This window comes from Asterias amurensis, chromosome 1, assembly GCF_032118995.1.
Source record: "Asterias amurensis chromosome 1, ASM3211899v1".
NCBI lineage: Eukaryota > Metazoa > Echinodermata > Asteroidea > Forcipulatida > Asteriidae > Asterias > Asterias amurensis.
This window is the reverse complement of record NC_092648.1, coordinates 27,579,707-27,595,763: the sequence shown is the minus strand read 5'-3', so window position 1 is coordinate 27,595,763 and position 16,057 is coordinate 27,579,707. Positions and strand designations below refer to the sequence as shown.

The 16,057-nt window shown below is 38.3% G+C and overlaps 2 protein-coding genes across 2 annotated transcripts in view; one reads left to right on the top strand and one right to left on the bottom strand.

Annotated features, from left to right (window-relative positions):
- LOC139935264 (integrator complex subunit 7-like) overlaps positions 1 to 8,475 on the bottom strand; it is a 28,150-nt gene extending 19,675 nt beyond the window's left edge. Inside the window, exons 1-3 of the mRNA XM_071929779.1 lie at positions 8,315 to 8,475; positions 4,991 to 5,120; positions 2,218 to 2,364 (exon numbers count right to left, since the gene is read on the bottom strand). Coding sequence (XP_071785880.1) covers positions 2,218 to 2,364; positions 4,991 to 5,120; positions 8,315 to 8,399 — 362 coding nt within the window. The 5' untranslated portion in view covers positions 8,400 to 8,475. The remainder of the gene's footprint in view (positions 1 to 2,217; positions 2,365 to 4,990; positions 5,121 to 8,314) is intronic.
- Positions 8,476 to 8,756: 281 nt separating this feature from the next.
- On the top strand, positions 8,757 to 16,057 carry LOC139935254 (uncharacterized). Its single transcript, XM_071929767.1, has 10 exons — positions 8,757 to 8,964; positions 9,569 to 9,790; positions 10,265 to 10,513; positions 10,908 to 11,109; positions 11,396 to 11,499; positions 12,204 to 12,421; positions 12,680 to 12,769; positions 13,153 to 13,282; positions 13,673 to 14,817; positions 15,503 to 16,057. The coding sequence occupies exons 1-10, from the start codon at positions 8,895 to 8,897 to the stop codon at positions 15,626 to 15,628; spliced, it is 2,556 nt and encodes an 851-aa protein (XP_071785868.1). The 5' UTR covers positions 8,757 to 8,894; the 3' UTR covers positions 15,629 to 16,057.

The window sequence follows — 16,057 nt, the reverse complement described above, 5'->3', positions numbered from 1 at the left end:
ATGATCATGATGATCATGATGATGCTTAACTTCATTGAACAGTTGAAATACCCAATATTCCTGTTATTTTAGTACCTGACCAGTAATGCCACAACAGACCAACTCCTGCAGGCTAAGTTGTTTTCACTAACTCACTTTAAAGAAATCCAAATCTTCATGGTACAGTACATAGAGTACCAAATTTTACAAAGTTTACACTGGACAACAGGCCAGTGAGTTTAGCATTAGGCCAGTTAATTCATGACTGGACAAGTTCATTAGTAGGCCTGGGCGAATAATTCGAATATCCGGTTAATGGCGAATAGGTTTTCCTATCCGTAACCGCGAATGCCTTTTTTTTCTTAACCGGATATCCGCATAGGGCGCGAATAGCTATTTATAAACCGGATAGTTCTGTAATTACAACCAAGTAACCGGATATTCTTTAATATCCGAATATCCGCGGACGTCGGGCGACAACTGACATGAATGTTTTGTCTGAATCCTAATGAAACTTCTATTAAGACAGCATAAAACAGCATAAATTAAGTATTTAACTATGCTCACCTCCGTGAAGAGTCAAAACAATGACATTTCTGACGTAATTTGTTCAAAGATTACAAAAGTTTTCCTTCACGTAGAGTCATCCACGATCAAAAGAAAAAGCAAATCGCCATCTTTAAATTAGATCCGGTCATTTTTATGAATGAACCGAGTGACACTGTCTAAAACTAATATCAATCCGCCCAGAAGATCTCATTCACGAACGAACAGCGCCCTCTAGCGACAAAAAATTTTTTTTTCTAAATATTTTTTTATTTTTATTTAATTTATAGCGCCCTCTAGCGGCGAAAAAAACTATTCGAATATCCGGTTAATTTCGGATAGTTGGCCAGCGGTATCCGAATAACAAAATTTCACTATTCGCCCAGCACTATTCATTAGTATTGTGTTTTTCAGTTTAACACTAATACCTCACAGTGTATTATCATGAACAAAAACAACTTTTGTTCAAAAGTGGACTTTAAGTCTAGAACTGTTCCAATTCTATTGAATAATAAAAATTAATTTGAAAGGTAGACGAGGTAAATCTACTCCTACATGTCATTGTGCATGCTCAAATAATAACAGTAAACTCAAATGCATTTTAAACCGGCTCAGGAAGGTTCTTTCTCATTTTGATTCTGGTCTTTTAAGGAAATTTGTGGCCCAATTAAAGTCACCTGGAAGTGGTATTTTTTCAAAATAAAGCTTTTGTCACTAATATATGTGTTTTGATGAGTGGAATGTGAATAAACAGTTAACTAAGGTTTTAAAAATCAGTTCTTATGTTATTTACAAATTTAAGAGTAGACCCTGACCCGAGAGGGCGCTGTTCGTGACGTTAATCGAGGCAGACTTTGCCTGTAATGCGTAGAGTAAACACAAATGCAAAGTACATGTACGGACCAAGTCGTGAGTTTGTACGTTTAAAAAAAAAAAAAACTTTTTTTGAAATGTACCAACTCACGACTTGGACGTACATGTACTTTGCACGTGTGTTTACTATACGCATTGCAGGCAAAGTCTGCCTCGATTTACGTCACAAAAGGGGTAGGCGGAGTCAGCCCCCCAAACAACTTTATATATTTTTTAAACATATAAATCGAGACAAACAAATACTAAAAAAATTGTTTTATTGTTCGTAAGCAGGTACTCTTATGTTTGAAAGAAAAAAAATTGTATTTCCAGGTGACTTTAATATTTTGAGATACAAGTCTTGTGGTCTTAAAGGATTTTCCTCCCAAATTTAAGCCCTCGAGAGGAGGAATGGAGATTCTGTGAAGGAACTTTCCTCCTGCACTGGAGTGACGTTGAGCAAGTTCAAGTGCGCACATTTAGTAGACTACTGACCAGCAACGACCATGCACAGTGAACCACTCACTTGAATGAATTGTTTGGAAGCCTTGTTAACTATCGGTTCCACGGTATCCAACACTCCTACATGCCTTCTGCGTTTTCGCTTAAACATCACTGGTTCCCCTTTGGGCTTTACAAATGTTAGCATGAAACAGGCTTTTGGGACCATGGGATGATTCCAAATGGTTGACCACGGTAGTCCACTAATAGTCAACCAGCCTGGGTTCAAGGCAAAATGGTCAACCTTTAGTCAACCTAGGTGCACACTGGAACTTGCCCATAGCTAGACAATTAGAAGACGCTGTCATGGGCAAAGTCTACTTGTAGGTTAAACCGTACCTTAGTGTGATTGCTCTAGCGACTGGGTCATTACTGTAAATCACAATGAAGATTCTTCGGACAAACTCATCTACATTCAGGATCTTATCCAGGTGAAGACGACTCTGCTGTGCCACTCTCACCACACACAGACGTAAGAAATTACTCCTACAAATAAATCAGTACAAATCAAAACTTTTAATCTTCCATTTTAGTGTTATTTTTATGTTAAAACTACCAACTCCACATAAACCCTCCTACGTGTCTTCCATTCAATATCATTCACATATCTGGTACACTGAACTTAGAGTTCCGTCTACTACACACAACCCGCGTAGGGGTCATTCCGTGTTAATTCAACACGCTTTTGGACCTGACCCTCACGGATTTAAATGAAATTCGGTGTGCTGATTGGACTCCCTGAGAAATGCCCAAATCCCAAATTTTATGTAATTCGGATCATGATTTTGGGAGATACGGCTTAACGAACTTTTGACTAATTAGCATGACCTGCTATGTTTGGAAAATGCGTATTTTTCAAAATGCGTAATTTTTTTTATAAATGCAAGTTTAAGATGTAAGCAACAATATTCTGAAAAATTGTGAAGGGCACTCTTACAGTTTTTTTGTTATGATTTTTTTAACATTGGCTAACAAGGCCAAAACCATAAAAACGCATTGTACATGTACATACATGTATGTACATGTACATGTACAGTATTATGTGTAGTTATGTGTACATGATACATGTTCATTAGAAATTCAACATGTTCAAAGATAATCATTCACATTTTGAGTTTCACATTTTGATGTTAGTACGAACACAAACTGAATGCACTCCACTAGATCCGGCAAGGATGCACTGCTTCAGCCCAAGTTCAGCAAATTTTCAGCAAAACTTTCAGGAGGATTGTTTCCTTGAAAAGTTCAAACATTTCTTTCAGATTACAAAGAACAAGATGTTTCTGGAGATGTTTCTTCTCACCATCAACAGTAACCGACACAAAGTCTTTCATCCATGGCATTTGTCTGCTGACGGACTCGAACAAGTAAAAGTCTCTCACAGTTTGCACCATTTTTAATGAAAGAGATTTCCAGCGCTAGGATTTGGAATGGAAAGCATTCCCTGCTAATTCACCAGTTTCTTTGCTTTTCTTGACATGTAGTTTGATGCTCCAAAAATAAACTGCTATTCTTTTGATACTCCAACTCACTGGTAAGACGGTCAAGACTTGAACTTTTTCACTTTTCTTGGTCAAGGAATGAAATTTTTGTTTCAACTGACTTATCATCTCACTTTCATCATCACCGAATTGTTTTCCTGGAGCAGTTTCCAGTTTCTGCTTAATTGTTGTCTCTATTCTCTTAACTTTGTTTTCCATTTAACTTCCATGAGCTTTCTTCTTACTTATGATAGGAGATACACCAATAATTGTCATAGCCTCATTGATAATGTTAATGTCGATATTTGGCTGCACAAAAACATCCTGATGTGCAGATGACATTAATGGTGCCTGAATCACTGCTAGAACTTTCAGTTGTTGAGAGTATTTTCTCAGGCGACAATTCAGATATCTTCTTGCGATAGCCGGTGCATAAACTGTGCTCGAGTGAAATGAAGACTTGGATGCTCCAATATAAACCTTTCTGATACCTGCTCTAAGCCTGCTTTTTTTCTTGCTGTGTGATTTAAATGGGTCACAACACATTTTTCTCTATGATCCATCCTCCAGGGAATTGACTTTTAAAGCACTAAATGTGAATACTCTGTACACTGTACATGTACAGTGTACAGAGTATTCACATTGTCTTGTATAACATGTATACAGTATGTCTGATACACAGTGTCTCCTATATTAAATCAAGGGGATGAAATGAATTAGCTCATTAAGTCATGTCATGAAACAGACTTTTGGACTCCACATTATTACCAGGGTGACATGGTTTTTAATGTGCGTGTACACACTACCACACAATACTCTGTACACTGTGTACATTGTGTATGTTGTACAATGCGTTTTTATGGTTTTGGCCTTGATAGCCAATGTTAAAAAAATCATAACAAAAATACTGTAAGAGTGCCCTTCACAATTTTTCAGAATATTGTTGCTTACATCTTAAACTTGCATTTAAAAAAAAATTACGCATTTTGAAAAATACGCATTTTCGCAAATCAAGGTCAAAGGTCAAATTTTTGCGTATTTTTTCGGTGGTGCGTGGAAATTTTTTGATTTTATGTTATCAAATGTGGGCCATGTCAAGAGCTTCAAAATGATGTAAATATTATCTCTGTAGGTGTTTTACTTTTGGAGATATGATTGTCCAAACATAGCAGGTCATGCTAATTAGTCAAAAGTTCGTTAAGCCGTATCTCCCAAAATAATTATCCGAATTACATAAAATTTGGGATTTGGGCGTTTCTCAGGGAGTCCAATTAGCACACCGAATTTCATATAAATCCGTGAGGGTCAGGTCCAAAAGCGTGTTGAATTGACACGGAATGACCCGTAGGTAAATTAGTTTGAATGGACAGTCAATTACTACAAGTATTATGAAAGAGTCTCTAAAAATAAGTTTTGTAAACATCCAGAACAAGTTCAGAGAAAGCTCTGTTTGGTCAGTCAGTTTACTGGCTGGCTTGTATCACTTGGACATTTAATTGTGCACCTACCGTGCTATGCTTCATTTCCCTGATAGAAAGGACAAAGTATGCTCAAAACCGTATACATGATTTTTGCAGTTATTGTACAACATTCTTAGGATTGAACAAAATCTCTCTATTGTGCATACTTACCCATCTCTGAAGACGTCAGCAAGCTTCAAGAAAGCTGAATTGATGAGAATTGGGAATGGGTACTTCTCAAATAGTCGAGGGAAGCGAACTATGGCCTCACATTGCTCACCAACTTTCTGGGAACGTAGACCTTCAAAAGGAAACAGAAACTGAAATTTTACACCCGCATCAAAAGAGCCCCCTTTCTTGCAACCAAATACAATATAAATCTTCTCTTTTCCTTGTATATAATTTTATTAAGAATTTGTGTCGTGAATTTTGAAAGTAGTAAAAATTGGGAAAATCTGGTGATTAGCGGTGTGTTTCTACATGTATACTGGAGATTGTCATGTCTTTGCTACAGGGGCCAGGGATGGCAACATCTTAGTGTGGGACACCAGGTGTAATAACAGAGGTGATTGTCAAACAAAAGATTATTACCAAACTGTTTCTTATTTATCTTTGGGTATGTTCAGACAGCGTACTAACTTAGACCCGAACCGGTCTAACTTTTACGAGCAGCGGGGGGTGGTCGTAAAAATAAAAACCCATTGCGTTCAGACAGCACAGAGTTAAACCCGATCCGGTTTATCTTCGGTTTTAAGAGGTCAAAGTAGACGCGACCCCGTTGCTCTAACATCCGGTTTTATTCATCAGATTCACGCACCGAGTATGCCGAGATACTGAGTGCCCCATGCCCTGGATGATCTGACAGGGCATAATTATTGGATACAAATGGCTCAATCGAACGCGGTAACAGTTTTACCGTTGGGAGGATATGGGCACTTAAAACAAACATGAACACGACTCGAAATTATTTTTTTAAACAAACAAAATATTGATACAAACCGCCGAGAAAACTCACCAAAATATTGTCCATATTCCATGAAACAGAACACGTTTCATTTTTGTGTTTTGTTTTATACCACTGTTTCCGATTTAATAAATACTTTTAGTTTGTACTTCAATCGATTGGAAGTTGCGATCTCTCAAAAGCTGGTGCCGCGATTTTTATTCCGATTCGTTCATAAACACAACTACACACGTGCAAGTTACGTAAATACATGTACTTTGCAGTATTTTCCCAACTTCCCAACAACGTGGTGATATTGCTGGCGTAGGGAATTTCCCCTACACACAGCCTCGCGCCCACTGCAGTTCATTCTCCTAGATTGAAAGTACAGCACGCTAGTAACGGTGACGGCAATAGAAAGGCACATCCACGGGATCGGTGATGGTAACTATGGGATATCAGAGAGTGATCACTATGGGATGGCAGCGCTCTACATGTGAGAAGCATTACAAAATATGCTTCTTCGCTGCGCTCGTAGTATATGCATGGAAAACAGTTTCAATTTATTGTAGGACACTCAACAAAAAAAGCTTGGAAAATATAATTTTGTTTCAGAATTTAATAAATCATGGGCGTGGGCCTGTGTTAAACTGCATACACCGATCGAGAGGGTTTCGCCAACTCGGTAAGCGGCAAGAAAGTAATACAAATACTCGGTGCTTTTCAGCATCAGAGGCAACAGAAACCGTATACAAGCACTCCGGGTCCCGGGCGTGTGCATTGAACCACACAATGGGTCGTCTGTTGTGAGTTAAAACCGGATGTCATTCTGTCCACACGCAGTGTTAAAAGATAAACCCGAACCGGTTTAGACTTAGACCGCCTCGCTGGACGGTTTAAGTTTTGGGGTTTAAACCCGATCCGGTCTAACTTTATTTGCGTTCACACGCACAAAAGTTGAACCCGAACCGGTCTAAGTGGACTTAGACCAACTTTAGTACGGCGTGTGAACGACCTCTTTGAAGGTCAAACACCATGAAGGATGAGCAAAATAAGCCATTCTCACTTCCAAGATAAATTATCAAGCAGACAAACATGCTTAAATTTATGTGTTGGACCTGATCGTCGTTTACCGCTCGAGAGAATCTCGTAACCCTCCAGCTTTGCCTTTGGGAAGAGGGTTATGTTATCACAACTAGTCTGAGTTAAGCCTATTCCATCTGCGCAGTGGTTTGTCCGTCGATGTCAGGTTTTCTTAATAACTAATATAAACCTGGGAATTCGCTCCGGGATCTGGTAAGTTTTTGTCCTTTTTCTTCAAAAATATTTTCTCAATAGTGTTTTGAGAGTTCATTAGATATTGAGGGTTAAGTTGGTGCCCTTAGAATTTGTGTCATGATTTTTAAAAGTGGTTAAAATGGGGCAAATCTGGTGTCTAGCTGTAAAAGTTATAATGTGTTGGACCAGATTGTCATTTGCCAATCAAAAGAATCAAAAGAATCTGGCGGCCGTCGGGAGGAGGGTTACATTATCGCAACTAGGGCTAGCGTAGCGCTGCGGGTTGGCAAATATTAGAAAACTTGTTGATCAATCAAACAGCCCATTTGAAGTAGATGCTGGCTAGAACATGTAGAATATGCTCCAATGCTGCGATGAAAGCTAGAAAAACCTTTGAGGATGACGCCATGGACTGGTAGCTGGAAAGCATTGCTGAAGAAGCCAGTGATGAAAAGTTGAGGAGAATGTTACCCTAACTTCATTTAAAGTGAATTGATTGAAATTGAACATAGAGCTATATATATTGACTAGAGCGCTAACACCCCGTTATACACACACTAAGGTTTTGAAGCCGTGTGGGCGCATCCATGTTTATGTAAAACCTATACAAAAGCTTGAAATTTTGTACGGCAATTGTACGGCTATTTGCATTATCGTGCGTCTGTTCTTTTTTATGTACCATCGAAGCAAAAGATGCAGTGAATGTGAATGCACAATCTGCTGATCGGCGCACAAACTGCGAGCGTCATGTGCGTCATGATTAAAAGGCGCGTTTACCTTTTTTTAGTACGGCAATTAAGTCGAAGTTACTGTTTTCGTGGCGCGGACGTACGCGAGTGGACAGCTGCGTACGTATACGCACACGCCGAATGTAAAATAATCGCGGCAATGTGTGTTCTCTTAAAATTCCGAATTCACGCAGCACAACAAACATGTCTGCGCCCAGGGTGGCTTCAAAACGCAGAGCAAGTTAGCGCTCTAGTCAATATATATAGCTCTATGAAATTGAATCATTGAATGTAGAATTTTTACAGGCTGACAGGTGTTTCAGGCTGTTGACTTTGTCTTTTCTTAATAAATAATGAGCTTATTATGACTTTTAATCACTAGCTAGAGTCTTCAGCTTTACATTGATATATATTTTACATTTTAGAATGACACTGAAATCGTAATATTTACCGTCCCGCAAACACCCCCCCCCCCCCCCCCACCACCCAACTGCTGATGCACTGCTGTGCAAAAGAGAATGGTTGGGTTCTAGAACGGCAACTCACCTTTATCGAGTTCCAGCAAGGCTGTATTAGCATCTTGTTCTTGCTCTCCGTACCCAGTCTCACTTGGCATTACAGACAACTTCATTACGACCCGAACGAAAGAATCGACCTAGAGGAAAAATTAATTTCAGTTCACATACTCGCGCAGACGGCCAAACCGAAAGAAAAATAGTTTTGATGTAAATAGCGCCACCAAGCGACCGTCAGGTAAATAGCATTTTTGCGGTTTTTAAACATGATTGTAATTTAAATTTCTTCGAATATAAACATTTTTGCATAATTTGTAACCATATTATACAGGTCAAAACAATTAATTGTAGTTAATTTATAATAAAATATTGTATTTATACATTAATGTATTGGAAATTGGTAATTTTACATTGAATATGTTACAGTGCATGAACGAGGTCAATTTTCCCGCGACTCCAAGGGACTGGCGCGCCAAATTTTAATGTCTGGAGTGATGCAGCATTCATTATTGGCGTCTGCTGTGCTGCTCTGTACTGTTCCTTTATTATAAACTTCCATTGTATTGTAGATTTGCATGTTTTAACTTCAAAAATTAATTGCAGAAATTGAAATGGTATTTTCTTGGACACGAGTCAAGCCTGTTTATGGGTCAAATATACCATGGCAACTAACAACAGCAGGTAGGCCTAATTAATTGTTGATCGGCCTAATTAATTGTTGATCAATTTCAGTCCTGCTTTTTTGTTTTTTTGTTCATGATGTGTTTGTGTTGTTATATTTTAAATAAAGTTCACATTTTATCAGATTTAGATTAGGCCCGTTTAATTCAACTTTTAAAAGTAAACTCTGAATTCCTGTGTAGACAATGCTTTACGCCGGTCAATTGTCCGTATTTTCCGTATCGTGCATGCCACCATTATTATTTATTGTTACTAAAACTTAAAAGGAATATCTCATTAGTTTACTGTTATTTAGTTTATAATTGTATATGAATTTTTCATAACAAATGAAAAGGATAACTTTCAGTATGGCGCCACCACTTTTTCACTCATTTTTACAAAAAGGGATATATCAATCAGGTAAAATAGATACTATATTATTTTATTTCGAATGAAAAAGTGGTGGCGCCATACGGAAACTTTTCCAATGAAAAAGCCCGTGATGGCAGGCAGGATTTAGGATACAGAAACTTTTCCGATCTGGTTTTTTTTCCCCACAATAAATGAAAATGTTGCACTAGATGGATTTACAGCATCATTTCCCAATTTTCTATTTCAATTCAAGGACATCATGACGTTTGGCGATACCTGCACGACAAAACCTTACTTCTCGGTTCCTACCCAGAAGACCAATACATATTTGAAGCGGAGAATCAAGTGGAGCAGGTTCCTCCATTTGCCTGTAGCTTCTCTAAGATGACGGCCAATTCTCATCTTCTTGCTGTGGTTGATGAAGATGGGTTTGTTACCCTTATTGATACCTCTCAAGCTGCCAAAGTTGTCAAAGGTAAAAATATAGGAAATAGTAATAATAATAATGGCCATTTATAAGACGCCATGCCATGTCTGTCTGAAAGAGAGAGAGAGAGATGCTGAGGGTCTCACCTAGTCAGGAATCTTGCTGGCCAGTTCTTACTAGCACCATGTATATTTTACACCTGTTGGCTTTTGGTCCCATGGTTTCACACGTGCGCCCAGCCACAGTGTGGTAATCTTCAAATTTTCTGAAGCAGCACTTTAAAGGAAGAAGAAGAAGAAGGAGAAGTGGGCCTATAATGAGCTTAGATTTAAGCACAAAACAAGTTTTCAAGTATGTTTGTATAAATAATAATATCTGGCAAAAATTTTCAAACACAGACACACTTAAACTGAATGTGTGGTTTGAACAAATCTGTTACAAGCAATTGTTAATAATTGATAATGTTGTTTTATGATATAGCTGTTTCATGGCGTTCAACTTGTGTTCCAATTTGCCTTGCAGTTTTTCGAGCGCATAGGAACGCAGTGTTTGATGTGGCCTGGGCTGATGGCAAGAACCATTTAGTGACTGCATCAGGGGATCAGATGGCAGTCCTGTGGGATGTAGTGACAGGCAAAGCACTCGGCGTCTTCATGGGGCACAGCTGCAGCTTGAAGTCGGTGTGTTTCCGTCCTGGAGATAGTCACGTCTTTGCTACAGGGGCCAGGGATGGCAACATCTTAGTGTGGGACACCAGGTGTAATAACAGAGGTGATTGTCAAACAAAAGATTATTTCTAAATTGTCTCTTAGGTCAACCACCATGAAGGATGAGCAAAATAGCCATTCTCACTTCCAAGATAAATTACTATCAATCATCAAGCAGACAAATATGCTTAACAAACTCATTTGCTGAGAAAAAATAGCAGGGTGAACCAGTCACAAGTTACAAACATGTTACGGTATTCGGGCTGGTAAAATATGTTTTTGCTAGGCAAGCAGCTTTTTATGTTTTTAAACTTTTTATGAAGCGGTGCCCACTTCTTGAATAAAGCATTGGACCATCAGCCAGAGTCCAATATTTTCTTTTTCTTTTTTAGTGTAGTCCTATAACATCAAATATTATAGTGTCTGATCAGAATTGTTTGTTGTCTTCATTATCCCAGGAGGTAGCAGTGTTTCTCATCACACTGCAGTGAACATCATCAAAGAAGCCCATGCTGAAGTAGCCAAGCAGAGAAATACTCCAACTAGAAAACGCAGCCGACTGTCTCCCTCTGTCCTGGTCAGGGGTGACAGCTTGTCCAGTGTCACGGTCGTTAACTTTCAGGACGATATGTCACTGTTTTCAGCTGGAGCTACAGATAGGTGAGTAACGTTTGCAAGTGACATATTATTTTTTATATATTTTTTTAAATATCGGTTAATTAAAAACATTCAAACATTGCAGAGATGGGATCCCGTCGCGTTTGTGCAAGAAGCATCACCAGTGCGCCCTCTAGTTCTTATATATAACTCTATGGTTAAATCACACTTACTGACAAGATACTCCACATTAACAATCTCCATAGAAACAAACCTATTGTATGTTAATTATTGTCTTTTAATTTGTCTGAGGCTCGTAGTCTTAAATTTTTTTAATTTTTTTTTACAGTACAATCAAGGTCTGGGATTTGAGAAAATACAACAAAGGAATGAAACGAGCTCCAAGCCCATGCCTGGTTTATCCTTATGCAGGAACTAGCAACAAAAATGGAGGTACAAATACATTCTCTTAAAATCTGTCTAGGACTTGTTAGATATTTATACATGTTTATACATAGTTTTTAATGATTCCTGTAAGTGGCGGCTATCCGCTGATGGACATCAATAATAAAAAAAAAAAAATAAAAAAAAATAAAAAAAAAAATAAGTTTGATTAAATAAAAAAATAATTTTAGGTTGAAAAAAACACAAAAAAATGGCTAGAGCAGGACTTGCCTGCGCTCTACCAACTGAGCTATCGAGCCCTATGTTAATGGTGTCCCTATTTTGTCAATATCTTTGTTCGGGGGTGCCAGTCAGAAGCCATTCAACCTGTAACTGCTGGATAACACGGGATTACTCCAAAGTTTACGATACAATCTGGTAAGGGAGAGGGATCACCTTTCGGGGAAGCAACTTAAATTTATTTCATATGTCAATAATAAATCATAAGAAAAACTGACTGAGTGAATTTTATATAACTTGTGGTTGAACAAGGAATATGTTTATATAAACTTCAAGAAATTTGTTTATATTGAATGTTTGATTTCCATCATAAATGTAGTCTTGGTTCAACTTGTTTTCTCATTTTCGCTGCTCGTGAAATGTGCACAGTCTACACTATCTGACCTCGACCAATGTGACACATTGGTGTAAAGATGAAAACCTAAATAATTTCATCTTACATAAATTAATACTAAATTCTTATCATTTCATAGGTTTTTCAAGTCTTGTGTTCAACTCCACGAGAAGCGAGTTCTACGCCAGCTGCATGGATGACATCATCTATCGTCACAGTACCCTGGGGCTACAGACTCAGCCAATAGCAACTTATTCTGGCCATCAAAACTCGTCGTTTTATGTCAAGAGCGCCCTCTCGCGAGATGACGGTCTCCTGCTGAGTGGGTCCGGTGACGGGAAGGCTTACATTTGGAATGTAAGTAAAGAAGGGATGGGATTATTATTGGGTTTTAGGAAGATTGAATGCATTCAGATGAGGCAAAATGGAGGCAAATTGAAGGGTTCATGGTATACTCTCAAAATCTGATGGATGCAGGCAATCTTTCAGAGTCCATACAAACGGTTTTTGAGTTATCAAAAAAACTTTTGAGGGGGGTCTCTAAAAAATAATTCGGTTAGAGTTAATTTTGTTTATTTATAGAAGTTTCTGTTTGTCTGTGTGTTTTTTTCCTAGGTTCATCAACCACACTGTCCACCTGTCACCCTTTGTGGTCATGAAGATGAGGTTACTATGGTTACATGGGCAAAGGATGATTTCCCAAAGGTAAGTCATTCAGAAATGCCAACTTCAAAGAATGTTCTTGTGGATTTTTACCATAATACATATATCATTTCAAAGACCTGCATAACGGATGCAAGTGACTTGTACAAAAATGCCTATAGTGGCTTCTAACAAAGGCAAATTTAAACTAATTCCAATCTACTGGTATCTTTCTACCACACACTATTTGCATTTCTTAAACACAGTCAAGTTTTTTTTTATGTTACAAATGAGCTAAAACGATCTTCAGTTTTTACAAGACATACGACAATCACCCAACACTCCAAAATTATCCAAAATGGAAGAAAACAAAAAAAAATCCTAGACCAGTCCCTTTTTATTAAATTTGTTCACTTACAAATATTTGAAACATTTTGATATGACAGGCTGTGACTGGTGCTGACGACGCTTCCGTTCGAATCTGGAGATTACTCAAAGTTGATGATTCAACATCTTCAAATGGAGCTCCAAATCGACTCATTGGACATGCAGAACAATCACAACTAAAAATCCAAAGTGAGTTTTAAACAAATGGAGTAGAGTTTGCTAAATCATCTGATTGAACCCTTTCCTTAAATACGATGGGCAACTTTAGTCAATCGCACTCATACCCCCTCTTCTTTACCATAGGCAGCTTTAGTAAACAAGATCACACGAACAGACTTGAACCCGAGCACAAACCTGTTATTTGTAAGGCTGCAGTTTTGTCCATGTTCAGCTCACATTGGGTGAAAAGAGAAGAATATAACCTTGCTATTAGAGCGCAAAAACAGTTTTTTTTATTCAGAAAATGCAGTTTCCTTAGACTTTGCTTAAAAGAAATCCAGCTTTATTAAAGTTCACCAACCTGAAACTTGTGTTTTTTTAGGATAAACCAAAATGTGTTTTTTCCTCTCTTTTATTCAGTGAAAGAAAACCTACCACCAACTAAGAGCAATGAACCTCCTACTAGACAGGGCACACCCCCTCCTCAGACCAGAGTAAAGTCAAATGAAGAGGAATTCAGATCAGCGTCTGCTCCATCATCTCCAGTAACTCCCAACCCCCCTCAGAGAAGACATTCTTCAATATCAGATTGGCTCAAGAATAGCCCTAAATCAAGCCCAAGATCACCGGTCACTAACAGCTCTCAAACCCTAACTAAATTTGTAACGCTAAAACCATTATCACAGATGACCCATGAACGAACCCAAGAGGGGACCCTAGAAAGAACCGTAGGACCAAGTGTCGCTCAAAGCACAAGTCGAAACAGAATTGTAGGTGCACGTGTTGCAAAACAAACTATCGTCAAGAATGACGCTAAAGTAACTTCAGGTTGTGGTACTAAGGAAAATTCATCCAGAAACGAAAACAGCTCTTCACCTCTAAACAAAGATAGTTCGATTAGGGAAGACCACATTCCTACAGAAGGTGCAGAAGTTGTGAGCCGAAAGAAAGCAATAATTTTGGCAGAAAAATCTTCAAATAAGAGCACTGTGGAAACTCATGAAACCGCAGAGACTTCACAAGAGAAACAAAGTGGAACCTCAGAGCCGCTTCAGGAGACGGACAGCCACAATGAGCCACACTTGAAAATGTCAAGAAAGAATCAACTATATTGCCAAAGTTCCACACTCCAGCATCGAACTGCCAACTCGTTCACAGATCAGAGCTTACTAAAAGCTTTGTCCCAAGAACAATCTCAATTTCAAGTCTCAGCTCACAAATGCAAAATCGAGAGAAAACAATCGGTTCAAACTTCATCTCCAGTCACTTCAACCCTCTCAATCCAAGATGGTGGTACCTCACCGAGATCCAGCAAGAGGAAAGTCCTTGAGTTGGAGACTAACAAAGTGAAGAAGGCTAGAACAGTTGGGAGAGGCAGGGACTTTCTTACCAGCCACGCTCAGCATCAGTTATGCACATGCAGTTGCTCTGGAAATCATAGACACCCTACTGGTAATGTAACAGCAAGCAACATTACTGTATCTGAGAGTGACATTGTGGCTGGGCAAACTGTTGGAGTGAGTAGTTCGCCAGAGGGGACAGGCTTTGGGAAACAAACACCAAAGGTACTTTGTTCAACCACAATGGGTTTTACCGAAGAAAAAAAAAAATCATTGTCAATATAAAAGTACAAACCAGAACAATCTGTCAAGATAATTACTAGTATCTGATACTTTTATTGTGCAGAAAATAGCATTCAAAGTCTCGACTATACACCATTGCTATATTGCTTGCACCAATCAAAGTAAGCCCTGTGTATATGTTGAAAAAAGTATTGATAACCTATTTTTTTTCTCTGCTTTTTATGAGTTTTCTAACATAAATTGAATGGTGTGTTTATTGAACACTAGAGGATAGAAATGAATTATCTCTTCCCAATACGATAAGCTAACGGCCATTTCAGGGCCCAGAATAATTAATAAGCTTTGATATGGTTTTCATGTAAACAATTTATATTTTAACCGGGGTTTTCGAAACATTCAGTAAACTCAATCCACTAATATTCAAATAACAACATCAAACAACTTGTGAAAAGTTCAGCAAATTCAACCGTCACCATTTATAGTCACCGCAGAAATTGTTTTCTCAGGGGTTTTGTTCACATTCACCTGTTCACAACTATTTTAATTTCAGCTTAGACTTGAGATTCTGACTACAGACTTGAGATTCTTCCCCTCAGTTTTGTTGACAAACATTTTAAGGGTCTTTTTGCTTTATTTTTTACTCTTGTAATTCTTTGGTTTTCTACAGACCACAGACTGCAACAACTCGACTAAGAATATATGTTTCTACTTCCGGCCACATACTAGAGAGGTTAGGCGATCCTATTCAGACAGTAGTGTGTTATCCAAGGGATCAACGGTCAACTCTGGATGAGCAAAAAATAAGTTGAATTGTAGAGGATGTAAAAAATTTCCAAGTCAGCTTCCCTGGTATTTGAAATAAGTTGCCTCCTGTTAAGGCTTTCCCTCGGCTGCCATTTCCCAGGTTGTATTGTAAACTTGGGTGTGATCTGTGGCTACACAGCAGTGAATGGTTGTGTGCCCCCCCCCCCAAAAAAAAAAACAAAAACAAAAACGATATGGACGAAATAGTGAGACCGCCAACATAAGGGCAAGTCAATCTGGATGTAGCATGTTCAATTCATGCTCTAGTCGATTTGTCTTTGTTCAATTCAAAATTATTGTGAAGGTTTAGCAGAAACCAAATGATTATTTGTTTTTGATGTAACAAGTATAAGAGTAATAATTTTTGGTTTTTTACCCATATACACCGATGTGTGTAGCACTGTATACTCAGTACTTT